Source organism: Taeniopygia guttata, chromosome 2 (assembly GCF_048771995.1).
Source record: "Taeniopygia guttata chromosome 2, bTaeGut7.mat, whole genome shotgun sequence".
Classification (NCBI taxonomy): domain Eukaryota; kingdom Metazoa; phylum Chordata; class Aves; order Passeriformes; family Estrildidae; genus Taeniopygia; species Taeniopygia guttata.
Genome location: NC_133026.1, coordinates 101,887,671 through 101,915,468, shown reverse-complemented (window position 1 = coordinate 101,915,468; position 27,798 = coordinate 101,887,671). Strand labels below are relative to the sequence as shown.

The window sequence follows — 27,798 nt, the reverse complement described above, 5'->3', positions numbered from 1 at the left end:
TGAGCTCTTCATGGCTACCAAAGCAGGAGATGCAGGCAGCAAGAGACACACGGTAGCCCAAAGCTGTGCCTGCAAAGGGTGGCATGGTTTGGAAACAGGTTAATAAAGCTGCACTGATTCCACATTGAAAAGAAGTGGTGATGGTTTTCTGTTGATTGGTTTCTGCTGTTTTCCTGCTAGAATATACTCATGGCATCAATGATGTTGAAGGCAAGACTAAGCATATTTTCTGTGATGCAGGTCACACACTGGAAAATGGTTATTACTCAGCAGGACTGATTGGATGGTATACTGAATTATGGCAAATACAATCCTCACCAAAAGATCACAGTGAATTCACGTTAATTTTTCTTTTGTTAAATAAATGGAACTCATAGGCAGGAGTGAAATATTGTCACTACAGGTAATCAGCAACAACCTTCCATAATGCTCTTCCATAAAACTCTTCGGAGTTTTAGACTTTTTCTTATGTTTTGATTAAACTTTGCAAGAACTTAAAGTCTCCAGTAGCCAATTCAGGTTAAAGAACAACCACAAGTAAATTTCACAAGAGACATCTTTAACATGAAGAACGAAAGCTAACAGAATGAAAAATTTTACTGTTCATCTCGCAACTGATCTTGTGGGAAAAACTTGTGGAACTTGAAGGATCCAAATCCATCACCTCCAAATTTGTATTAGGAAGCAGTGAGAATATGGCTTGGTCTTCACAGAGATGTGCAAGCTAAATGGCATTCAATTTATGCTCCTAACATCTCAGATAGTTCTGAGTGGATAGAAAAATTATAATTTAGCTCATACTTTTAAACCACAATTAATTTGTGAGAGCAGTTGTATTTTGTGGATAATGTTTGCTTCCTTATTATTTTGCAAAAATTATTAAATAGGAGTTATTCAGTTAATCATACTGTCTGATCTTTTCTTCAGTGAATTTGCATTTCTTTTCAAGCGTAGTTGGGTTGCAGCTAGGAAAAGATCTCTAGGACACCAGTGTTATTCTGGTGGTTGATATTTTACTAGCAAATAGTGAGTTTTTCCTGCTCAGAGAATACACCTGCCTATGCAAAAAATCTGTGTTAATAGATATTGGTGTGAGATTAGTTAAGGATTCATTGCTCTTTTTTGTAGATTATATAGAGATAATGCAAGAAACAAAACTTCAAGAAGGCATAGGATGAAAGTCAAGAGCTTAAATATGTGACCTTAGTCCAACTTGTGGAACAATGAACATCTCCAGTTGTCTTCTGCAGCTTTTAAAATTAAGTAATTTATTTATACACTTAAACATTAATTTGATGTCAACTTTAAGCTTCTGTTACAGAAATTTGCCTTAGAATCCAAATCAAGAGGCAATTTAACTTTATTAATGTGGGAGGAAATGTGAGCATAATGTGAGCTATTTTTTAATCTTAACTGCCATTCCTGCTATTGCAAGAAAGTGCCTTACACCTATCTGGAAAGCCATTATTAGCAAACTGAATAATTTAGCACTTCCAATTTACAAGAAATTAGCCCTTCCTAAGACTGAAATCAGAAGCCATTTAAAAAATAATAATTCAAAAACTTATGTGAGGTTCCTAATTTGAGGAACAGTGGGAGCGTCCTAATGTGCGATTCAGAAAGCATTACTTTAAAACCAGAACCAACTTTTCCTGTCTATAAAAGCAGGTGACCGTGCTTTGCTGCTACCTTATGGGCACCCTTTACGTGTGTTTCAACTGAATTTTCACAGGTGGATAAAAGTGGGAAATTGTGACATGTAAATCTCTGTGCTTCACCTTCAGAATGCTATTTAGAGTCATCCTCTACTATTCAAACATATGGCAAAGGACAAAGTTTATGGGGCAATCTTAGGTTAATTCCTGTCAAGTGAAATTGCACTGAGTAGAACTTATTTTCAGATTCCCTTTCTACCTACATGGCTATCTACAGTGCATAGTCTGTATTAAATGCTGCCAAGGCTGGCAGTCGTGCTTGCTGTCTCTTTTGTGCTGGGTAAACAAAGGCTCATCAGTGAAGAAGCCGTCTAACAGTTTTTAATATCTAGTGAGGTATCAGCTCCACTTTAAAAAGAATTATAATTAAAAATTTATGAGGTATTGGAAATGTTTAGAATCTGAATTGCATAGGGAAAAGAGGGTGTCTCTGTGACTACATAAATGTTATACACATGATGGATGGATCGTCAGGCTGTATTTACTAAGGTGACTGTTTCTGTGTAAATTCCAGTGCTAATTAGAAGTTTGTTTTGGAGAGCAAGACACAAAGCCAATCAGTTTGATGAGCTGAGATATTAGAAGCTGAGCTCACTATCTGTCTTTGACTTCAATCAAGGAATGCTTCTGTTTAAATAAATGAAAACATTATCAAACTTTAGTCAATGATGATTTTCAGTGACACTGCAGTGCTGGATTTACTGTTCCTGGATTCCTCCCTATTGTAGCACAGCGTCCCCAGCATGGTCGTGATTAGCATTGACTCCGTGATTCCAGAAGGCTTTGTTATACCATACTATACCATACCATACCATACTATACTATACTATACTATACTATACTATACTATACTATACTATACTAATTAAGAAACCCATCACCCTTACAGGCAGTCCAATACAGACAGACCTAAGTGGTCTTTGATTCCAAAGCACCGTCACCATTGGCCAATTAAGAAATCACCCGTTGGTAAACAAATGTCCATGACACATTCCACATGTTCACAACAACAGGAGCAGCAAGTGAAGAATAGTTTCTCATTCTTTTCTCTGATCTCACAGCCTTCCCCAGGACAATGCTGGGAAAGTTGTGTGCTGCTCTCTGTGGCCAGAGAGCTGTGGCCACACTTCCCTGCACATTTCTGGTGGTCTGTAGGGAGCAGGCAGAGGTACTGTCCTCTGAGAGGTAATTAAATTTCTTTTGCAATTCCATCTGCAAAAACTTTCTTCTTTTTCCCCTTTCTTTGCCACTGCTCTGCTGCCAAAGGTGACTCCACCACAGGTACTCCCAGGAATGTGTAAATCTCTGGTATGAAGCTCCATCAGACTGAAGATGATGTTTGTATATCTCATCTTGAGCTGCCCACAAAACCATTATTTTCTCTCTCTTTTTTTTTTTTTTTTTTTCCCAGCTTTCCTGCTGTGTAAAAGCAAGGGAGAAAAAAAAAAAACACCTGACTGATGTCTCATGCACAGTGAAACCAAGGAAATATTCTCTTTTTTTTTAATTTTCTTTTTTTTTCCCCCTTAAAATCTTATGTAAATCTATAAAGGAACATGGAAAAATATAGCTGTTACTGAAGTAGGAGTTTTGATGAAATATCAAGAACTACAGCAGAAACCTGGAAGTTGTTCTGACAACAAGTGACTGAATCCAAACCAACTATAAAATGAACATAGGTTATATAGGTCAGCATATGGAGTTTATCCTCTGATTTGGGGGAAATACTTTATATTACAGTATTCTATAGTTTATATTCTATAGTATTCTATAGTATTCTATGATCTTTAAGATCATCAAGTCCAACCATCTACCTAGCACCATGTTCACTATTGAACCATGTCTCAAGTGCCATATACATATCTTTTTTGAAAACTTTCAGGGATGGGGACTCCACAACTTCCCTGGGCAGTCTGTTCCAATGCTTTACAAACCTTTCAACCTGATTACAGTCTCCTTTCAGGAAGGTGCAAAGGTTCCCCCCAAGCCCCCTTTTCTTCCAGGCTAAAGAATCCCAGCTGCCTCAGCTGCTCCTCAGAGGACTTGTGCTTGTGCTTGTGCCCTTTACAAGCTCTGTTGCCCTTCCTTCTCTGGAATTGCTTCAGAGCCTTGATGTCTTTCTTGTAGTGGAGGGTCCCACTACAGAGGGAGTAAATGCCTGTAATAATTATTTAAAAGGAGAAATAGAAACTATTCTTAATTTAATGTAGTTTCACTGTGCAGACCTGAGAAAATCTTACTACACAGAGAAGAAAGCTTCGGTAAGCTCCAAGTTTCTGATGTTACTCTGCAACATTGAAGGCAGCCACAGGATGGCACTGTAAAACTGCAAGTCAAAACCCCGAACTGCGTTCCTGCTAGCACCCACTTCAATGTGCTAATTAAAATCAATGCAACCAGTCGGCACAAAGCAGGTCCCAGCAGCTTACTCTTTAATGGCACTCTTTTTTTTTTTTTCTTTTTAATTTCCAGCACCATTCCCAAAGCAATTAGACGCCCTCAGGTTCAGGGTCTCACAAACCCTGCTGCTGTCCCTGCAGGCAGAATCCTGGTGCTGGTGGTACCTAACAAGAGGCTGGACTACTCTGGATGCTTCAGGCAGGAAAAACAGCCACTCTGATGGAAGAAATTATGAGGCTGTCTGTAGAGTTTTTCTATTCCTAAACAGTTTGACATTCGCTTATTTCATAAAGAATGAATTTTATGCACTTATTTTTCAAGGGCCTGATGTAACTTATTAGCTGTGTGATTGTCCTCATAGTGCATATAGTGCCCAAAGATTGACATTATCAGGCTTACTTCACACACTGTTCTTCTGATAGTATTTATGTAAGAAGCAAAGTCCAGAGTAGGTTGCAACTACTCTGTTGGGTAGTTGCAACTACTAACAGAGTACGTGTGGGAGAGGGGTGTACGTACTGGAACTAATGTGCAATGTTGAATATTATTGTGAGTACAATGTCTGCTTGTTGACTGTAAAATTTTAGTACATAATATATATATTTTGCTTCATCTAAATGTCAAATTACCCTCATCCCTTTGAAAAGCAACTTTCATGGAGCCTTTTATTCCTTAATATTTTCTAATATTGGGCTCCATAATGAACTAGCTTATTTGCATTTGAAAAGTAGGACACCTTCAAAGTTCATGGGTTTAATTGCTTTGCCAAGGTAATGGGTTAAGTTTTTATATATTTTGTGTAATATGGTGTAATACTGACAAAATAATAAATTCCACATCCCATCCTGAAGCAAATCTCTCATTAAAGTCATTATGAACTTTACCACAAAAAAAAAAAAAAAAAGATTGAGTAACTGAGCCTGGAATTCAGAATTACCACATGCCAGATTTTGCAGCAGCGACTGCAGCAAAGCTAACAAAATCCAGAATTGCTGGAGATCAAATCTTTTGCTAGCAGTAAATAATTGATAGGCAACTGTTACTAAAAAAATATTATCTAGTGAAGCTAATGGCTGTTCATTTTAAATTCTTTTTTCCCCTCTAATATATATTTTAAAATACTTATCTTTAAAATTAAGTTAATTTTTGTGACTATGTGAATTGGCTACACATTGTAAAAGAGCCTTTCCAAGAATATCTGAAACATAACAGCCATCATGACAATTTTCAATAAATCATTCCTGTCTGGGAGTCTCAGAGGAAGAGAAGCTAAATGATGATTGAATTATCTTTCTATCTCTAAAAGCGATCTTTCTGAATCAGGGCTGAGGCACTGTGAGGAAATGGGTTTGGAGCACTAATATTTCTGCTATCATGATTTCCCCTGTTCTCTGAAGAGACAATGTACCAAATTTCTGCTTTATAGATAAGATTTCGCAGTGCAGAGTTACAAAGTGGCCAGTGACTCCATGAAGAGGTTGAGGTACAGGATAGTGGTAGTGATACCCCACCTGAACTCCTCTTGCAGAAATGCTGCAGATGCTGGAATGCACCCCCTTAGATACCAAAGGCAGTGTGACCTGCATAAAGGGCACATAAACCCAGAATTACATGGCTAAAATAAAACTAATACTTCCGAAATAAAAGCACCAGGTCACAAAAGGACCTGATGGCTCTGCCTCAGCTTCCAGCTTCCCAACCATGTCTGTGCTCCAGGCAGAGCACGTCTGTGCTGCCTTCTCTCTCTCTGGCCAGGCTTTGCCATCTTCATCTCCAGAGGTAGAGGAGAAAGAGGCATCTGTAATCAGGCTGTGAATTTAAAGGCACTGCTGTTGTGGAGCAGTGTGCCCCTCTCTGGCCAGAGCTGAACACTTTTCATCCACAGAGAGATGAACATCTTATTTCTGCAGCATCTCCTGTTTTGCAAACACCAAAGTAAGAACCTGCCATGGCTTTTTAGCTTTTCCAGAAAAGCTGTGAGGCCATGCTTCCTAGGCAGTCCCAGTCCACCTAGATGATCATGTAACACAGTCGGAGCCAGTGGTGGACAATGCTATAATCCACCTAGCAATATTAAAGGTCTCAGTTGCAAAATCTCTCTGAATAAGACAAAATTATAAGAGGCTTCAAGTCTTATTTTTTTGTAATCTGAATACAAGCACTATTTGAGTATTTCCTGAAAACAAAAAATATTTGCATATTTTAATCACATGATCAATTGAGACAATCAATCCTAAATTGTACATATATTTTGGTATATTAAAGCACCTATTCTTATATAATTGATGAAATATTTCAATGCTCCTTTACACTCTACTAGGATGCTCAGTGGTTTAGACAGAAGAAATCTCACAAAGAAATCTTGCAATAACAAGCCTTACACAAAGCCTGGCTCCTGTACTCCACTGTCCCCTGCATGTTCCTTAAAAGTCTTTGAATTAATACCTTAAATATTTATACAGCTATTTGTTTTCCTAGATTTTGTCAGGAACTAATGGGCTTTCCATTAATAAATTATATGATGCACATTTAATAACTTCAGTAGTGCTTGCAAATCTCTGTTCAAGGAAGATGTAGAGACTTGCATAGATGTGTCTTATGTCATGTGTCTATCCTGCCATAACTGAACAAATCCAATGGCTTTTGTACAGTTATTTACTGCTAAAATGTCAATAGAGAGTTTATATTAAAGGAAATTAGCTGTTCAGGAACAGTTTTCCAATAATTACTAGACAGAGATCTTTCTAGCTTCAGAAAGAAGAAAGGGATTGAGAGATGTGATTGCAAGAGTCTATAAGAAAGTCCCTCCGTTTCTGACTTTGAGATAAGTGTGAATCTTTAAGATGCAAAGCCAGAGGGTCATGTTCCATCTAAAAACTAACAGGTGTGACTTTCAAAATAAACAGCATTGACTGACATTGAGTCTGAATTTGACATGTTGTTTAGAAAACATTTTTGTCTGGTTAATACCAGAATACAAAATAGTTTCACATAGTCACAATTATCTAAATGCAATGGATTGCATTAAAATGATATTTTTACATATATAAAACGTACATAGAGCATAGTTAATATAATTTTAATAGTTATGCTGGAAATATATAATATATCTTTATGCCATATGAAAATAGTGGCCACCTATACAGAGATTAAAGTTTAGTTTAAAAGGTTCTGCCTTTCATAAACTCCTGCTGGCTGGGCCTGATCTCTGGTTGCCTGTGTGTGCCACATGATGCCACTCAAATGTACTGCTCTGCGTTTTTCCCTGGCACTGAGGTCAGACTGACAGGCTTATACTTTTCCAGATCCTCCTTCCAGCCTGTCTTGTAGATGGGCTTATCTCTTGTCAATGGGGATCTCTCAAGAATAGAGAGATTTATATCACGTGGGATTTTAATGTCTGAAACAAAGCTCATCTGTCAGCACTTGTGTTAGAAGACCCCAAATTGCCTAAATATTTCAGGAAGTAAGTTTTCATCAGGGGTCACCCTTGCATTCAGGTCAGCACAGAGCAGGAGCTGGAGCTGAGCTATTTCAAATGTGGTGATGCCAAAGCTTACACCTCAGCTGAGCTGTGTAGTGGAAACTGTGCTCACTGTTGTCTTGAGAAGGATTCATTAAAGAGCACATAAGAAGAGGCTGGGGATTAGTGCTGTAGTTTCTCCCCTAATTCTATTTTTTCCCCTTTTTTTAAAGCTGCAGTAGAAAAACTTAATACTTCCTACAAGTTGTACATATAGTGTTGTAAAAAATGTAGACCTGTTTGCACCAGGAAGTACAACTGCAGTTCCAGAAGGTGGTTAGGAAAAAACTGCTTCTGTAGCACTGTTGGACATTGCTGGTCCGTTCTCTGGTAAAAACATGGAAGATGTTGGCTAGGCTGTCCTAATAAGAGCAAAGTGGGGAAAAAAGTGTGCCAGGCTGTGAAATAAAAGAGTCTGTTGGTCTATCACAGCTGATGGTCTCACAAATCAGTGGTGCAGAACTGTGCTTACTACATAGAATCTCTTACAAAATCAACTAACATTTTTTGCAGCAGATGTTATATGCTGCACATGTCAACTCAAGAGGACAGTCTCCTTAAATGCTTTTCAGTGATTGCCTGGATAGTTCAATAAGTTCTCTGCTCCAGCTTACAGTTTCTTTATCCTCAGCACCCACAGCCTGGCTCAGTCCCTGGGGCCTGAGGTGTATTCTAGAGGCTTTGATATGAGCCAGCCAACAGGTGAAATCCTCCCCCTAAAAGATCTACATAATTCTCAAATCTATATATTGCTCTATCCAAATCTGTGCTCCTTTTTTTTTTTTTTGCCACACCTACCTGCATGCTTCTTTGTTCCTGCGCTTCTCACAGGGTTAGCAATTTACAACAGCTTTGAGCAGCAACCCCCAACTCTCCCTGTTTAAATGCTGATTCAGAGTAATTATTGCTCTTGTGTGAGTGTAATTTAAGGGATAATCCTGCAGATTGCTGCTGCTTACATTCACCTTTTCCTTTTTGTTTAGGAAGCAGCCTTGTTCAGCACAAACATTCATATAACTCATATAGGAGAGGGCATATCCTTGACTTATCATCATCTGCGATTCTTTTCACTTGACAGGTTGAAAAATGCATACACCTATTTTCTCTGATGGTTCCCTTATCACTGTGAGCCTTCCTGAGGCTAAATCTGCTCAACCATTCAATTTTGATTCTGGAAGCAATGTTAAGGCCATTAGCTGTGTCCACATAAGGATGCTGTTATAAAACTTGACATACTTATTAATCATAAATTCAGTAGACATTCTGCTTCAATCTTTCTGGGGTCTGCTTATGCTACATTTATGATGTAAAGTGAGGGTTTAGGGGGAAGGTGGTGTATTTTTAGATCAGTATTTATGTCAGGTAGCAGAGAGCGTTCTGTATTTCCATATCGTTTTCCACCCAAGGAAATGCACTTAGCTCTTTCCCACTTGGATTGCACACAGTTTGCTCCAGAGTGGGAGAGTGAAAAAGTGCAGTTAGAGAAATTCAAGAACAGGTGGCTGCAGACAAATGTTCACTCTGCCTTATCACTAGGAGACTAGCACCATCCCTTTGCCACCATATATTACCATTTATTACCTCTGTATCATGATACCATCATTTGAGGGGGAGGTAGAAACATCATATTAGAATCACTTTCCTTGCTGCTGAATTCCACTAGTGGCTTTTAAAGTGAAGCTGCCAAAATCTATATTTCTGAAATGGTACTTGTCTAAGCCTGTAGAACACTGGTGGTTTCCAAACTTCTAGTTAAATGCATCTCACAACAATAATTTTTGGATTGCCAAACTGACTCAATTAAGACATTTGTAACACATTGTATATTCAGCCTGGACTTATGAAATGGCTTAGCAAAGACCATTAGCCTTGGAAAACAAGAATGTATTTCCATGGAAGAGGGAAGGAAATAGACTGTAACCTTCTGCTAGCATCTGCCACCACATTGCTCTGAGCCCACCAGCCCAGGTCATATCTGCATTTAGCTCTAGCTACAGATAAGATTTCTTAGAAAACAGCTGTCTGCAACTCTGTTATAATTGCATTTTCCTCTAATTGCCTGCATTTGTTCGAATCCAATAAACTAAAAATGAAATGCAGCGAGGCAGAAAATGTGGAGATCAGCACCAAAGATAATATGAATGCAGTGGCCTGTGAACCAAGGCTCCTGAATTTTGCATGTGTAGAAGAGTTGAAGACAGCAGAAGAGGTCAGATTTAAGACCATAATATGGGATGAGACAATATGGGTCACTATGCTTAGTCTCCAATTTCACAGGCAACCATATAGTAGAATTACTTTAATCAATTTATTTAGTTCTGCATGTAGAAAAATTTAATGACAAATGCAGAGGCTGACTGCTATTTCAAATCCTCTGCAAATATTTCATCTTCCCTGGTCCAGGACGATATGATTAAAAATAAAATACTCCAACTTCTTGCCCTGCTCACCCCAATCCAACCTCCTATTTTAATTTCATTTTTAAATAACATTTGCATTCCTTTCAAGCCACACATCATTTTCCACCTTTTTGAAGATGCTTGCCTTGTTGTTAGCTGACCTGGCCACACATCAGAGCATCAATGCTCCCCTCACACTTACCTCCATGGCTGCCAAATGGGCTGTCATTTCACCTCAGGTGGAATCATTAACTACAATACCCTGTCTTCTCACAGTCCAATAAGTGCTGAAACCCTGTGGTTGTACATCACAATTAATCTCTTCTGATGTTCAGCTACAGAAGACATTCATGTTTGATTCTCTCTATTGGGAAGTTGCTCATTAGAGGTTGTAAAATAAGAGAGATGACTATTATGGGTGGGCTTTTCTTTTCCTTTTTCCTTTTGCCTGTGCTTGGGCTTGAAGATCATATTTTCCCTTTGATTTGCTCTGTTTTATTACTTTTAAGGTAGTTTTTATATGCAAGTTGCTTTTCATGTGCTTTTTTCACCTACCAAGCTGTATCTTCTGCCTCCAGGCTGTGCTCTGTGGGATGTCCTCAGCTCCCCTTACCTGCAACTTGGCTCAGATCTCACCAGCTTTTGTTTGACCATAGAGTGACCCACACTATTTCACAGAATTTCAAGTATCACTGTCATACTAATAATACCTAGAAACATTGCTTTACTGATTGCTTGAGAAATTTTATTTGTTCACTAAAGCCTTTTGAGCTGAGTATTCAATATGTTTCCTTAAGTTAGAGCTTGGAAATTTAAAAGTCAGGCTATTAATTGTCAGCATTGAGTCTTCAAATGTCTAGAGGGATGTCTGCCCTTTCCTTTGATAATGTCTCTGAAAAATTCCAAACTGAGATACTGGTATGTGTTTTAGGGAGTTCTAATTAGATGTTTTATCATTTATCAGGCATATGAAGGTAAATGTAGAGTTTCTTCTTGTATCAGTAACATTTATATAGGAGTCATGGATCTGGGATTAAAGCTCCACAATAGCTTTGATTGAATTATTTCTCAAGTTCTTTTTTGCAATCATTATTCTAATGGACTCTGGATGGAAATACCTAATCCCCTTCACACTGGGTCCCACTGATTTACAGTACTGATTTACCAAATTTCATGAGGACCAAGATAAAAAGAGCTTGTGCTTTCAACTGGAGAAGCATGCATTTAGTATATACACTAAATCAGGCACAAAGACCTGGATCACTTAGTGTTTTATTGTATTTCTGAAATAAGTTTTCAACTTCACTCCGGATTTTTTTTTCAACATTTTCAAATACACCTAAACGATTAGAATAAAGATAAGGGTATTGGTACAGCAGCAATGAACTTTACAATAGCTAACATTGAGTCACCTGGTCTTTACTGTGGCATGCAAAACCTCATGGAGCCAGAACAGAGGCACATTGACATTAATAATGCCTGCACAGAATTACTGATTTTAAAAATTCTGTTAAAATCAGCATGTTGGCAGATTGAGCAGGGAAAAATCTTAAAGACTCTTACTAGATAATGCTGAACTGATGGTTTCTTTCTTAAGTCCCATCTGTCTCTGGGCTACAGGTACCACAAGTAGGACCCCATGGATATGCCTCTCTTCTCACAGGACCCTCAGAATTATCTCTGCCTTCTGTTTCCAGAACAGAAGTTGGATTTTCATATTCCTGAAAACTAGGCAACTGCAACGACCCATTAAATGTAGAATACTAAAACAGCCTTTGGAGGAGGGACTGGGAGTTTTGCCAGCAGCCCATAGAGTCATGCTTATTTTTGGACTCTCAATACACATAGATGTTTAAGAAAACCCTGCTAATCTTTAGCAACAGCTTCACAAGAGGTGGGGATATTTCCCTCATTTCAGAGTGACACATAACCCCTGGGCAAAAGATGCTTCGGAAATCTGGGTGTTGTACAGCACAGGCAGCTGGGCTGAATCTGCTCCAGGCACTGAAATAAATCTGGAAGGACTTGAAGGGAGGGAGGGAGGGAGGGAGGGAGGGAGGGAGGGAGGGAGGGAGGGAGGGAGGGAGGAAGGAAGGAAGGAAGGAAGGAAGGAAGGAAGGAAGGAAGGAAGGAAGGAAGGAAGGAAGGAAGGAAGGAAGGAAGGAAGGAAGGAAGGAAGGAAGGAAGGAAGGAAGGAAGGAAGGAAGGAAGGAAGGAAGGAAGGAAGGAAGGAAGGAAGGAAGGAAGGAAGGAAGGAAGGAAGGAAGGAAGGAAGGAAGGAAGGAAGGAAGGAAGGAAGGAAGGAAGGAAGGAAGGAAGGAAGGAAGGAAGGAAGGAAGGAAGGAAGGAAGGAAGGAAGGAAGGAAGGAAGGAAGGAAGGAAGGAAGGAAGGAAGGAAGGAAGGAAGGAAGGAAGGAAGGAAGGAATGTGTTCTGCCTGAAGGCCAACCATGTAGGCATGTGATGGACACTTAGATGATCTGTTTCTGTGAGACAGGCCAAGAAACATCTCTTATTTTATAAGATTAAATTTAGGCAAGGAGGTCATGAGGCTGTCTCTTCTACTTTCCAAGAATTGTTGTTTTCTTATCATGCATCCAAAATGTAGGAAAATTATCTTCAAGAGCTCTGTGAAAATGAGTATCTGTGGCAGAGATCATGTGGCAGCAGTTACAGTAAAAGTACCTCATCCAGTTTGGACAATCCGTTCCAACTTTATTTCCAAATTTATTCAGAAAGCCACGGACTTTGGGTAGCATTTAGCAAACATCCATATTGCTACTAGACAGGTACAGACTATTTTACAGAAATTTATGAATGTAGATGTGACTGCTCATAAGTGTAGTATTGACAAATAGAGCAGCATATGCTTTCTATATTGCAATGGTATCCTCTGTGTAATGACTTCAGATACATTTGTGACTGGTGTCAAATCTGTCGTCACCCCAGCCCTAAGAGGAGAAGGCTGAGTCATGGAGGCTGGGTGCTGGCTAAATAAAGCAGGACAGAGCCCTGTGTGTACTCCTGCAGAGTGGTGGTGTTCCATAGGGCACATCTATGTGCTACACACCTCTTGTCCTGCAGAGGAGTGGGCAAGCACCTAAAGGAAGCAAGTTTTGATGGTGCCAGGGAGAACCACTATGGGCAGCAGATGAAACAGTGCCCCAGAGAAGATGGATAATGGCACAGTGCAGGATCATGGGTTGCTTCTGTGTCATATAGAAGGCAGACCAGCTGTTTGGCTTATGTACGCACAGGGAAATTGTGGCAGAAGTAGGAGGTGCCAAAGCAGTCATTCATGTATTTGTTGAAATTTCAAAATACTATGGCAAGTTTGCAATAAAAGAATAAAGCTTCCTCTAATTCCATGTCATATAAGAATTGCTGCTGTCCCTCACTACCAGGAGGAAGAGCCTGTCATTTCTAGGCTACACATGCACATAGCCCCAAATCACTCTCTTTTTATTTCATACTAGGTTTAGTTCAAACTTGTCTTCTGTCAAGAGGTCTAAAGAAAAATGAGCCCCTGCACAGGCAGTCATTCACCTCCAGGTCCAATTCTTCATGGGTCAGGCAATCCAGCAGCTCCACATGGGACCTTAATGAAACATTCCAAGAAAGCTGCAGGGACTGATAGTCATTAAAAGCTGTTAACAGCACCATAATTAAAAACAAATTAACAGGAAATCTGAAATTGCCTTAAGAATTGTTTCTGTCTTGTGTCGCATCTCATAAATCTCAAATTGCTAATAAAATTTGACTTAGTATTTCACAATAGCTGCAAGATCAACAAGCCACAACAACATAGTTAAAAACCTACAAAATTTGCTTTCTTAGCACTAAGACCAGAGGATTTCCCTGACAATCTGAATGGCACTGGTGCTTTTAAAATCCTTTATTTACTATATTTTAGGGGAAAGAAATAGCAAAAGAGGAGATGGTTCAGTAGCTGCAGCTGTAGTTGCAATTAATATTTCTCCAGCACTGCTTCTTTTCTGCTGAACTTGAATTGAGTTAACCCTTTTTAGACAAATCATCCTTCCTGTCACAGGAAGTATTAGGTAGTTTCTGTATCCTTATTTAAACAGGTGTTTATTAAGACTGAGATAATGAATGAAATGAAAATTTCTTCCAAAAGAGTGTGGGTTGAATTTCCCAGCATTTTAGAAATTGTTATGCTCAAAGTTTTAAAGGATTTCTTCTTATATTAATACATTTGTAAAAATACTGAGACAGAGGAACTATATAAGGTTTTGACTCCACAGAGAACATAAAACTTGTTTCAAAATAAATCATGAACCTATACATACATCATAATGAAACTATAGGTATCTATTGTAAACTCAACAATTTAAAAGACAATGGCAGGATCTATTTTGGAGCAAAACAAAATTTAAACTCAGTGTGTCAAAATAGCTATGGTTTCATTAAATGCCTGATACTATCAGATATTTCATTAAAAGCTCAAATCCTAAGGAAAAATAATTATGTGATGATCTCAACTTTTACTTAAAACCAATGCAATTGATTTTCTGGCAAGTCCTGCCTGGATGCAGAAAAAAAAGCTAGAAAATGTATCCCAAATGTGTTCTACAGACTCAATACCTGAAGACAAATAAAAGATCCCATAGATAATAGATTTTTAAGTTCCAGGTCTTTTGTGAGCTCATCTTCAGATTTTTTTACAGCTGACAATCCTGATTCCTTAAGAAAAAAAGAATCTAATAATTTTCATTGTCAAAGAATGTCAGAAAATATAGCTTGTCATTTTTGTCAGCTTACCAGTTTTTTATCATTGCTTATAATGCAGTTTATTATATTATATTAGTTAGACTACAAAATTCTCCAACAGGCTTTCAGTAATTTTTTTTCCCTTTAACACATTTTTGTTTAATCTACAAAGTGATTATCAAGTACACTCTGTCATGTAAAGCCCACCAATTCAGGCTTCCAAACCTGAATGCATGAAATTAATTTCTGCTTTCTGCCAGGCTGTGTGATCACAGGTCAGTGCTGCCTAAGAGCATTCCAAAAGAATGGATCCATCCTCACAGCATAGCATGGCAAGGGCCAGGGCACGGCAGCAGGCAGCACAGAAAAAAAGAGATCTGAAAAGTGTTTTAACAAAGCCAGTCCAGGACACTAGGAGACAAGGGACTATTTTTGTACAGAATTTTAGTTCCTGAAATGTCCAGATGAGGCCACTGTGGTTTTATTATCTTGATTTAAAGAAAAATTTCATTTGGTTACCTCAGAGTTTCCGGTCTTCACAATGGCAAGCATACTCAATAGCCTGTTTTTCTGTTGGAGAACAAAGACTAGGAAATGGTTTGTCTTTTATTTTTTTGTTTTGGTTTGGTTTTGTTTTGTTTTGTTTGATGTGTTTGGTGGGGTTTTTTGTTGTTGTTGTTGTTGTTGTTGGGGTTTTTTGGGGTTTTTTTGGGTTTTTTTTTGTTTCACACAGTGGTTATGATACTCACAGAGGCAGGAAGGGAACTGAACAATGAGAGCTGCAGATGTGGAATTTCTTTTTTAAATCCCCTTTACTTCTGCTTGATGTCTGGCAGGCAGTGGAGATACAGCAGGAGATGCTGTGAGGCTGAAGCAGAACAAACATTTTTCTTTGATAGAGATCCCCCAGTGAAGCTTTCCAAAACCAGCCCAGCCCAGGCACTGCTGGGCTGTATCACAGGCCTGGTTTCAAATGGACAGCGTGATGCAAAGCCAGGGAAGGATACAGACAGAGCATTTTGGCTGAGTCACACTGCTAGGAAATGAGGAATTCTGTGGTGAGAAGCCACAGCTGGCGCTGCCAAGTCTCCAGGCAGTAAACTCCAGTGTGTTTTGGAGATGGGGACAATGTTCTTATCCAAAAATATCTGCCCAGCCATGGGGGGAGGCAACAGCTACAGGGAGACTGTGCTTCCTTTTGTTTTGTTTTCACTTGTCACTAAAAGTGACCATCAGAAGAAAGAGTTCTGAAGTGACCATGGGGCCATGGTCACAGGTGAGAGCCCAGCCACAGGGAGCAAAGCCAGTCTCTGGTAGATTCCCTAAAGCAGATTCCTCGTTTCAGAACTGAGACTAAAAGAAGGGAAATGACTAATTTTACCAATGCTCTCTAAAAAGCCTTTTTCTTCCCTTTGCCTTTGCCACTGCAGAAGCAAAATGCCACGTTCAAATCCATGGATGCGCCCTGATAATAAGTGCATTTTGAACAGCAGCTGGGCAGACAATACAAAGGCAGAGCTCATGAGGGGCTCATGCTTTCACTTCTCCACCTGTTTGGGATGAAGTGCCACATTTTAAGTCCCCATCACGCAAGGCCCAGTCTTGCCCATGCCACTGGGCTTCCTCTTCCCCCAAGCATCTCCTCTGCCTGCAGCATCAGGGTTATCTCTGGCAGCGTGTGGGGATGATGGTTAACAAGAGCACTGAGTCAGTACAGCTGCGATGGCAATTAGTATAACATTTGTATGTAAACTGACAAATACTGGCAAAAAGCACTTGTGAGGGAGGGATCAGTGACTCACAGGCTGCCAACTCACTCTAACCAGATACAACTGGCCTCAGCCTTTTTCAGGCTCACCCAGGCACTCCAGAGAATGCAATATTTCAGCCTCAGCACCAGCTGGATTTATGCCACTCAGCCCTGTTCAAACACAGGTTTTAATTGCATGTCTCATTCAGCTAATGTGCCTTGCACTGCCTGCTGCGGTCCTGACTGGTGCAGGACTCCACTCATCAGACACAACTGCAGGAATGCCCCCTCTCTTCCCTCTCTTCCCAAGCAGATGCAACTCTGTGAGGGACCCAAAGCTCAAAGGAGACTGCCTGGTGCTTGGCAGTAAGAAGGGGCTGTGGGGATTGACTCCAAAGTGGTTGCTAGAGTGCTTCAACTTCCAGCTGCAGTTTTCTGCATAATCCTTTAGCATTGGCACTAACACAAGGTTTTAAGGTGAGGATCCCTGAAATGAGATAGTAAGGGAGGATACTTTTATCACCAAATCTCTCAGAAGGCAGCAACACATCTTCATCACCATGGATTCAATGGAGAGAAAAAACCCTGAAAGCCTTGCACTATTTGTTGCAATTTTCACTTAGGTTGGATGGTACCTGAAGTTTTTGCAGATCCTTTTTATGGTCCCTTTGAGTTTAAATTTAGTGCATATGTATTCCTGTAGCATTACAATTTCCTTTCACCAGCAGAGCTCACTTCAGCTGTTGTTGGGTATTATTATACCTCACTGCTCCTTTCCTCTTCCACCAGTCCCTCTATATTGGATCTAAATGTCACATATAGTTCAAGCTATTTGACTGCCAGTCCCCCTGTACCCCAGAATAGCCCAGGAAGACCTGAAAGTTCACATGGAAAGGGACATCAAGAAGCTCCATTTTCTAGAGTAGAAAAGAATCAGACTCCAAAAATCTGGTTGATAGATTTGAAAGTAGAACAGGACATTTAGGACAGAGTAATTTGGTTAGAACTGTGTGGTATGACTGCTCACACTTGGTACTGTGGGTAGCAAGAAATTATCCAAGTGGGCACAGATACTACTGGGTAAAATGTCACTGCTGCAGTGAATTTGGCACCCTTTCTGGAAAGAAAGAGGCCAATCCTCACCACAAAGGACATATAAAAGCTAGAACCAAGGACCAACATAAAAAGTTTTTATCAGTGCTTTTGCAGCATGCAAAATTTTCTGGTAGACTGGTAACTACTTCAGAGAAATCAGGAGCCAAAATAAAAGTGGTTAGGAAAACATCCGTTAAATCTGAGCTGAAATGATGGCTTCTTTGCTTGTTTCCTTCTTTAGCTTGCTTGTTTGTTTTTTTTTGAAATCACTCTTGCTAATTGTCCTGCAGTCATGGTATGTACCAGATAGCCAAGAAAGCTGACATGGTGAAGTTATATACAGCAGCATCCTTGTGACCTTTTACACGTCTGTCCAATAAAGCCCAGGCCAAATGACAGCGACAGCTGTCTTGTGGCATTCAGTTTGAATTGAACAGGTTTGCTCACAAGTCAGGAGCAAGTGTTTCATTACAGACTGTGCACCAAGATCAGCATAAGCCCCCAAAAGTGAAACTTTCCCTCAGCAGCTATGGAAACTGTTCCGGTGGACTGAGATGCACTTCACAGGCTCCTCCCTGTCTCCTTGCTTTGACTTTCCCACCTCCTGCAGGCTGTCATTCTCTGTTGGTATTTGCATATTGCAAGGGAATAAAACCTCAGTTCTCTCAGGAGTGAACCAGAGTGTTATGGGAACTGAGCACTCGAAGAGCAAGGAGCGAAGGAGCATGGTTTTCCTTAGGAAAGGCCCAAAGCTGCCTGCATGGGAAGATGCCCTTCTGGCAGGGAGAGAGCCCAAGTCACTGCTGAAACGGGGATTGCGTTATGTCAGCTTGAGCCTCATAATGAAAGGGATGACCAGCACACCTGACTTCTTGTGGGGACTGCATGAGGTGCAGAAGCTGAACCTTTCACGCAACCAGCTGGTGGTGATTCCTCCTTCGCTGGGGAAGCTGGACAGGCTGGTAGTCCTGAACTTGGGTGGCAACTGCCTCAAGTGCCTACCTAAGGAGATTGGGCTGCTGAGGAACCTGAAGGTCTTGTTCGTCAATATGAATTGCCTGAAAGAAGTGCCAGCAGAGCTCAGCTTGTGCAGGAAGCTGGAGGTTCTGAGCCTCTCACACAACTGCATCTCACAACTGCCTTTGAGCTTCACCGACCTGACGAGTTTGAGGAAACTGAACCTCAGTAACAATCGCTTTGTGCAAATTCCCCTCTGCATTTTCGCCCTGAGAAGCTTAGACTTCTTGCACCTAGGGTCCAACAAGCTGGAAAACATCGCAGAGAGTATCCAGTATCTGGTCAATCTGCAAATCTTTATCGTGGAAAATAACAACATACGCAGTCTGCCGCGGTCGCTGTGCCACATCAGCACTCTGGAGCTACTGAACGCCGATTACAATGCCATACAGACCCTGCCAGATGAGCTGTACCTGCTGCGCCGCCTGCGCCGCATTGCCTGGAACCCCATGGACAAAGGCCTCCACATCGCCCACAACCCCTTGGCCCGGCCCCTGCCCGAGGTCGTCGAGGGGGGGCTGGATGTCCTCTTCAACTACCTCAGGGACAAAAAGGAGCACAACTGAGCTTCCGCTGAGCTTGTCATTAAGCTGTCATCGGGACTCAATTGCGTCGGAGAGCTTTCCTGCACAGGCATCTCCACTTCATAATGCTCGGATTTTGAAGGCTATGGGTGGCTTTAGTAACAGTGGGTGGAAAGCAAGTAAAGTATGATGGTCTTGATTAAGTGTGGGAAGAGCAGACTTTCTAAAAATACCCACCTCTGTAACCTTCACCGTTGTGGTACTTGGGGGTTTTTATAGAAAAAAAATACAACTCAGTTGTGATAAAATATTTGCTCTTCATTTGACAGAAACAAATTAAAGCAGACTGCCAGACATGCAAAAATGTATATTTGACAGCTATTAGGCTGAAGAAATATTAATATAAGTTAGACTTTCTCTCTGCAATTGCAGTTGCATTTCTACTCCTGCTCACTTCTTCATACACAGGTAAACTATGACATAAACAAACACTGCTGTCCAAGTGAATATCAAGGAAAATGTTTGCTTTTGGCAGTGAATATATCCTGAGCTATATTAGCTCACAGACAATATATTACTGGTCAGTTCAATACCACTTCTTGTTTACCCCACAGCTGTGCTCTGGCCTGTATAAATTACAGGTAGAGATTGCCAGCGACGAGGCAATTTGCCAGTTCTTTGGAAGTAGATCCCAAACATCCCCAGAGCTCCTCCTTCCCCTGGTGAGACAAGCAGCCCTTCACATGGAGCCTCCTAGGATGCTGACAGCAGTGCTTCACATCAGCTGGGAGCAGCATCTGCACAAAGAAGAGAAAGGACTGTGGCTTCTTCCCTCACAAAAAGGATGGAGTTGCTCATTGCTCGATGTACAACTGCTCTCCTTTTCCATATCCCTGCAACCTAAGCTATGAAGTAACTTTACTCAGAAGGCAGCACATCTCCTAAAGGTGAAATATTTCTTTCAGGAAAAGCAGCATCAACTCAGTCATCACCTTAAGTAAGAGCTTCAAAAACAAATAGAAATAGTTATTTCTGGGATTTTCAGTGTCAGCCAGTAGTATAAAAGTCAGGTCTTATGTGGTTTCTCATATTGATCTTCTGTGAATGTCCTTCATCAAAGTTTTATCTGGTAATAGAGGCAGTATGAAAGAGCTGTGAACAATCTATGCAACATGGGTTTTTTTGTTCCCTCACACCAGTGTAAAACAGAAGCAGCTCTCTTGAAATCAGTTGAGATAAGTGCTTGTAATGGCAGTGTAAGAGTGGAATGAAATTGTAATTCTTGAGCTAATTATGAGTATTCAAAGCCATTTTCAAAGTGCTTCCTATGTCAAATCTCAGGAATTTATTATTTTCTAAAATTTTATTTTTTCAGAATTATGAAAGGCTATGAAAGGCTGATCCTGCTTCTAGTGAAGTTGATGGACAATGCCTGGCTGAGGGAAAAACTCCTTAGCAGAGGTAGAAGCAGCCTGATAACAGCAGACAATTTTGTAATTAATAGGTACATGTGAGTAAACGCAGCACCTTTGGTCACATTGACACTGTTGGTGTGATGCCAGCAATGAGGAATCAGTGCTCACAGACCCACACTGGGTCTGCCTGCCCTGATATTTTATTGTGTTGGATTGTTTTGCTATGATTTGTTATCTTTTTTGAGAATTTAAGTGTTAGGCCCAGAAATCAAAGTCTCCATGTGTGCAGTCAAGGACAAATCTTACGTCTCTAGCAAACATGAAACAATTTTGAAGGATATTTTTGCTCAAGCATTAAGAAAACAAGGCAATAAAACAAATATTTTGTGAATTTTTATAACTTAGTGCATGTTTTAAATGCAAAGGTATTTTATGTGTAGCTTTACATGTATTTATTTCACCCGTTGAAAATTCCAAGTTTTTAATGAACAATGCATGTAATAAATTAATATGTGATTCCATTAGCAACAAGCAATAAAGCTGCAATTATTTTTAGAAATACCAACAGATAATTCTTGGAGGGGATTAGGGGCAGATTATTAACTTTTCTAAATGCCCATTTCATATCCCTAAGTCTGGCATGCATGTAAACACTGCAATATTGCTTTGCTGGAAAATTAGATGCCTATGGCATTAATCACCTGAAAAGATTTTCCACATGTCAGTACCCAGGATTATATGACACCGGATAGCCCCTGATATGATCTGACTAGAAGAGCTATGCACAGTAATTTACATGGAAGATATGAGGCTGCAGTCTGTCTGTTCATTAGGATACCACTACAAGGGTGAGAAACACTGAACGATTCAAGAAAATGATCTCCAGACAGAGGATTAAAAGGCAAATTTGGACTTAATCAAATGCATCTGCAAAAGCAGTTATAATATGAAGTGCAATACCAATAATTTAAAATTAAATTATTCAATTGAATAATAATGACCTTTTACTCAGGCTAATAAACCTCTGCAAGCATATGAAACACATAAAAGTGACTGCCTTTTTAAACAGAATAATAAAATTGATTGAATAAATGGTGTTTTAATGTATAATTCAGATTTTACCATTAAGAAAATAATTTCTACTGATCTGCTTTTGGTTTTTTTTCATTCCTCAGTCAAAGGCCCTGAAAATACCTTTCTCAGAGACATGGAAAATTATCTCTCATAAATGAGGGTAGTATTCTGAATTCTTCCTGTAAAAAAAAAAGACTGTATACCACTGTTATTGTATAGAAATATGCATGAAAGGCAAATAATGGCATATGTATTTGCATCTGAGTGGGAGCATGATAGAAGCAGCAAGCAAAGGCACAGGAGGAAAATAGAACGTGTAATGTCACGTGCCGGCTCTAGTTTTGAGCAGGGCATTAGAAAAGAATTGGTGGATCTCAGCATTGTCATCTGATATTAGCTGTGCAGATGACAGGGAAAAAAGGAACTGAAAGGCTGCAGGGCCTCTAGTCATATCTCATAATATACGACAACAGTACTACTTCTGTATGTATCAAGTGATATAAGTGATATAATTATATAATTATATAAATTATATAATTTTATAACCTTTCAGAGAACTGTATGCAGAATATTATTCTTGTCCTGGTAAGCACTGAAGTTTTCTCATCCTAAGACTCACAGCAGCATAACTTTTGATGCATCTATTATTTTTGTTGGCAGTAGTGCTCTAAAAGACTTGAAAATGTGGGATCCACTCGTGGAAGGGATCCTTTTCTTGCACAGTGGCTTTTCTATGGCTGTCACTCAGAGAAACTCTCAAGGTGCTTAGAAAAACTCTTGAGGTGGACAAAAGAAAGGGCAAAAAAAGAACAAAGTAGAAAGAATATAGTCGGGGGTCAAGTTGGTTAGGATAAATGTAATATACAATAAGGCTATATAATTTGCTTTTCAGCTGTCATCAACCACACTGGTTGTACATTTGGTCAGATCTGGCGAAAAGGCTCCACCTCTTACTTTAAATTGAAAAGAAAGCTGCATTCTGTGTAAAATTTAAAGGCTAGTCAATAAGCAAAGCCTTTGAAAACTGGAAGGCTTCAGGCTTTTGGCCTAACCAAAGTTAGTGATTCAGCCATTGACTGAAAGGAAAAAAAATCTTCTTAAGTATTGCACTAATACCTGACTGAAATGCCTTGTCCCTACTGCTCTGAGGCTACTCAGCTCTGGCACACGGGCCAGATTCCTAATGCCACTGGTAAATTCCCAAATACATTGCCTTGTCTCAGCAGCCACTTGGGGCATGTCACCTGACCAGAAACACCAATCTGTTACATGAGCAAAGCAGCAAGAACCTACAAAGACCAATTTCCAAGATGTGGAAAGTTTCCAGGATGTGGACTGAAGTGGCATTTCAAAACAGTTTTCCAACAGAGTCCAATTGAAACATCTTGAAATTTAGATTTAAAAGTTTGTGATTATTAATCTGGATGGAAAATATGCCAACTTTTTATTTTGGCCAACTTGCCAATATTTTCTCCATACTTTTTTTCTAATTTCCATGAAAATCCTCTTTTTTGTCAACACAAAGCACACTTTCTAGTCATATTACTATAAGAATATGCATTCTGCTGTTTAAACTTTTTGGAAAATAAATGACAAAATTTCTTATTATGGTACAGGTAGCTTCAGGAAACTAGATGTTTCAGTTAATAATTTTAAATCAGTGAAGGAGGAGAAATCTAAAAAATATTACATTGACTTTGGAGGGATTTGGACTTATTATTTACTTCACTAGGCCAGCACATTACTTGAAAAAACATAACACAGCATATAAGTTCTTCAACTAGAAAAATCATTGATACTTCAGCTTATTTCCTTAAACAATGAAGAAAAAAGCCTCAAAAGTCTTCATCACATTAGAGATGGAAAGAAAGAAGGAGGGAAGGAGGGAGGAAGGAAGGAGGCAAGGAAGGAGGGAAGGAGGGAAAGGGAAGGAAGAGAAAATTATTTGATTTCACCAAATTTCAAGGGTAAATTTGCTGCACAGTCTTCAGACAGCAGTTCTTGAGTAATTCAAGGAGTGTTTCGAACTGCCTGGCACAGTTCTAATCAGTATGCATGAAAATAATTATGTAAAAATAAAAATATATAATAATTCATAAAATACTAAGAAAACATGTATATTATTGTGTCACATGTTCTTCTGCCATTCTCACATTTGGGAGCTGAAATCTTGAAATAGTTACAGCTGAAGGAAAATTCTGTCTCTAGAAGGGCTTGTAATTATATGAGAATATATACTTTTCCCATTTTATATGTGGCAAAACCCATATTTAACAACTCAGTAAATGCTTAAATTGGAATAAGGCTTTAGATATATTGCTACAGAGGTAGGCTTTAATACACACATGTGGAGTAAGTCTGAAAATCCTTTTATAAAATTGCATGATCATTCCTATGTACAAGTAAGAGGCAGAATAATAATTATAAATGATGCTCCCTCACTGATTCCATGCATTTATCTGTGGTGCAACAAGAACCCACCAGCCTCCAAAAACCACCCCTCAGCACTGCCCAGCAGAACAAATACCATCCTGTATCGGACCAGCCACCTACAGGACAGGATTATTTTGCAGACTTAAATGACAAAGCATGAAATTTATATGCCAGTGTATGTGGAGTCACATCATGCATGGCTAAAAAGATGGTTTCCAGCAAAGCAGGAAGTGTATCAACAGCTTCAGAAAAGGTCACTGCAAATTATGCTGCCTCATAAAGTGAGATTACCCAGGCAGAGTGAAAAGAAGACCAAAGGGCAGAGCTATATGCTTTCCTAGGGCTCAGAGGAGTTTCAGATGCCATAAATTCATTGCTGGATAGTCTGCTTTTAATTTATACTGCTCAGACATTAAAAATCAAAAATTAATCTTTTGATACAACTCTCTGAGAGAAATATGTATTGCTTCATTTTCTTTCTGCTCTCCAGCCTTTGCATCGTTGGCATGTTCACAGAAGCAATGAATTGCTTTTCTCCTCCTGCAAAGGTAGCATTGCCAGGTGTGGGTGGGCATCAAAATGTACAGAGGGCTTTATCTCTCACCCTCCATTTAAGGGGTGCAGGACAGCAGAGCCTGACAGGCTCCACAACCACTGGAGACAGGATGAGTAACATACCCAAAACTGGTGTCATGCCCACAACACCAGCTATATGCACTTGCCTTCAAGGTATCAGGCAAGGCAGTGGTTATTCTCCAGACACTGTTCCCATGGTTGACAGAGAGAGATGGATACAGAGAGAGATGGATACAGAGAGAGATGGATACAGAGAGCTCTACGTCATCTGCAGACTAATCTAAGCATGTGAAGTAAGGTCAGTGAAGCTGTAGGGTACCAAATGCCTTCCTTTGCCTGGCCTTCCTTGCCTCTGCAGCATGTGTGCAGAGGGCACAAACCACCATCTCTCAGCATAGTAAAACATTCAGATTTGCTGAGATGTGTCAGAGAAACAGCAACACACCTACATTGTCCTGTGACAAATACTTTTGATGTCAGAAAATCCTTTCTCCGTAGCTATTAAAATGTTCCACCTCAAAACAGGTGTAAGCAGGACATGTTTAAAAGAATTATTGTATTTTTTAGAAACAGCATGCCAAAATCAGCTAAAAGAAACTACCAAGTGACTAACAGCAAAACTGTTACAGTAAAGAATTGCTTCCACATAGAAAATATGGTTATTATCATTATGCTTTCCTTGCTTGTTCTCTGTTCTTATTTTTTGTTTTGTTTTTGTTTGTTTGTTTTTGGTTTTTTTTTTGTTTTGACATAACGAAAGTCTGTATGTATATATAGGTATCTGTACTGGCCCATGCATGTAAACATACTTTCACTGCAGGAAACAACACAGGCTATTATTGGTTCCTAAACTGTTTGTGTAAACAGAGAAGTCTCTCTGGTATAGTGTAATCTAGTGTCCTGTTAATGGCACTGACCAGAGAGCTAAAAAATACAGAAGAATAAAACCTTCACTTTGGGAAATTCATTCAACCAAGTGTGACTTGGTTAAGATAATGCCTTTCCACATCTATTGCTATGCACGAGGGTTCTCTATATCTTTCAGCACACTTATGTTCTCTTTCCACTTTGAAAATAACACTGTGAAGAATGGCATTTGTGTGTTCTGTCTACCTACAGATGAAGCCATTAAAGTACTAACTATGAGTTCAGTTCAGTAAATGAAATCTCTCTGAGCACATGTATGTGTGCCTTTGTGTGTGTGTATGTTTGGAGGTATTTGGGAGGTTGTAACCATGCTTTGCAATGTAGTATATGAAGAATATGTATGGGCCAACTGAGAAGTAGCATATTCTGCAGCAAATAAGATGCTGATAATTTAGGATCTAGATGGGACTTTAAACATTTGATGGTTAATTATGTTGCTTTTGAATTACTTACACATCCTCTGTGGTTTTTACCATTAGATATCACAAAGTTCTGTGGCATTTTTATCACTCTATGTGGGGATTTAAAATATAGAAGAATTCTCATTTGGTCTTTTTTTAAATTGATCAATAATCATACAAGAAGACACATTCATTTTATGTCACTAAAAGTTTGGTAGCTCTCACAGTAAACAATTTTAAATGTGATTTTATCCCATAAAAGAAGAAGTTAAATTCTACACACCCTGCTTGTCTAAGAAAAATGTATATATTTGAATGCTTCTGGAGTCCATTTTGGCTTGAATGTTTGTAGGAGGCTTGAGTGGAATCTTCACACTAAATTCTCTGGGCTGCTCCTAGAGAAAATTGATTCAAAATTTTATTTAACTTCAGAAGAAATTTAGTAGTGATTGTTAGTAAAAAGCTGATGTATGTCTTTTAATCCTGCCAGTCAATATCCATATTTTATTTGGATAAGCAAATATAACAGTCTTTACTATGAGCCTCCTCTTATACTGTGTAAAATCATAAAGCCAGTATCTCTCAGATTTCAGGTACTGCATTTTCTAGTCCCACTTAAAGGGAACACAGATTGCCTTGGTCTAAATGATGCCCCAGAGACTAGAAAACAGAAAGGAAATTAATACCCTTAGAACTGGTGAATTTTCAGTTTCACAAAGCTCATGCCATACATAGATTTAATTTATTTATAGTTTGGCTCAAAGGTATGAATTTACAGCAGTTAAGATGTTTCATCTTTCTTGGACTAGCATGCAGATATTGGAGTGTATGAGTGAGAAAATTCATCCAGCATGTCCAAGTCATTATAGGGACCAACCTTAGGGGAGAATGTGGAAATTCACTCAGAATCCTTCCTGATGTCTCAGGTGTCCATTAGAGAGGCTATTTAATATTCTTTAGCAAGGCTAATACATTGCAAAGCAGTGACATTTCAAGACTTCTCCATAAAGCTAATAGCCTTTCTCAGTAAGTAATTTTCACATTTACATCAATTTAGCACAGTTTAGATTTGGATAAAGACAAGCATCGCTTTTCTCTTGCTAGTGTTGTCAGGGTGATGATCACCAAACTGTCCCAACACTCCTTCCTCTCTTGTACACTCCCCAAACCAGCAGCTGGCTATTCTGAGGAGGACTTGGACTTGTGTGCATATTCAATAGCAAATGCACAGAAAAGCCCCACAGTTGCCTTGCCACAGTTGATATAAGCAACCAAATATTTTAAAATATCAGATAATCAATAAATACAAGGAGAAAAAAGGGAAAAGGATTACAGCTTCAGAGGATGTCGCCAGACATGTCATCACTGTAGTAAGAAGCCAGGAAAACTGATGTACAGTTTCTCCTGTAATAGCTAGCTGCATTTTCCCATTAATTCTGTTGCTTTTCCTTTCATTTGTCCATTCTTTTTTGATTATGCTTCCTCTTCCTTATTGCTCCCCACTCTCCTCCTTTTTGTTTTTTTTTTTGTTTGTTTTCTAGCTTTGTTTCTTATTAATGAGTTTTAACATTTTTAATTAAAGTTAACTGCTTGACTGATGCCAATTCAACCTTCCTTTTCTGGATCTGGCATCCAATCAAGTTAATCATTAGTAGAAGCCTTTCTTCATTAACTACACAGAAGGATAACAAAAAAAAAAAAAAAAAAAAAAAAAAAAAAAAAAACCAAAAATAATAAGTAAAAAATGGAGAATAAACTTCAGGGAGCAGCAACTAGTCTGAAGAGCAGAGTATACTTTGCACTTAGTGGCATCTTTCTG

General features: G+C 39.3%; 1 protein-coding gene and 1 long non-coding RNA gene across 3 annotated transcripts in view; both read left to right on the top strand.

Annotated features, from left to right (window-relative positions):
- Positions 1-27,798, top strand: part of LOC140682400 (uncharacterized) — a 54,232-nt gene that overhangs the window by 4,907 nt on the left and 21,527 nt on the right. The gene's annotated exons all lie outside the window — the stretch shown is intronic.
- LRRC30 (leucine rich repeat containing 30) lies at positions 17,739-25,817 on the top strand. The gene is made up of 2 exons (XM_002193282.5): positions 17,739-19,621; positions 19,768-25,817. The coding sequence occupies exon 1, from the start codon at positions 18,167-18,169 to the stop codon at positions 19,193-19,195; it is 1,029 nt and encodes a 342-aa protein (XP_002193318.3). The 5' UTR covers positions 17,739-18,166; the 3' UTR covers positions 19,196-19,621; positions 19,768-25,817.

Coding starts and splice junctions, on each gene's coding strand:
- LRRC30 (XM_002193282.5), top strand. CDS start 18,167: ATGCACTTCACAGGCTCCTCCCTGTCTCCTTGCTTTGACTTTCCCACC.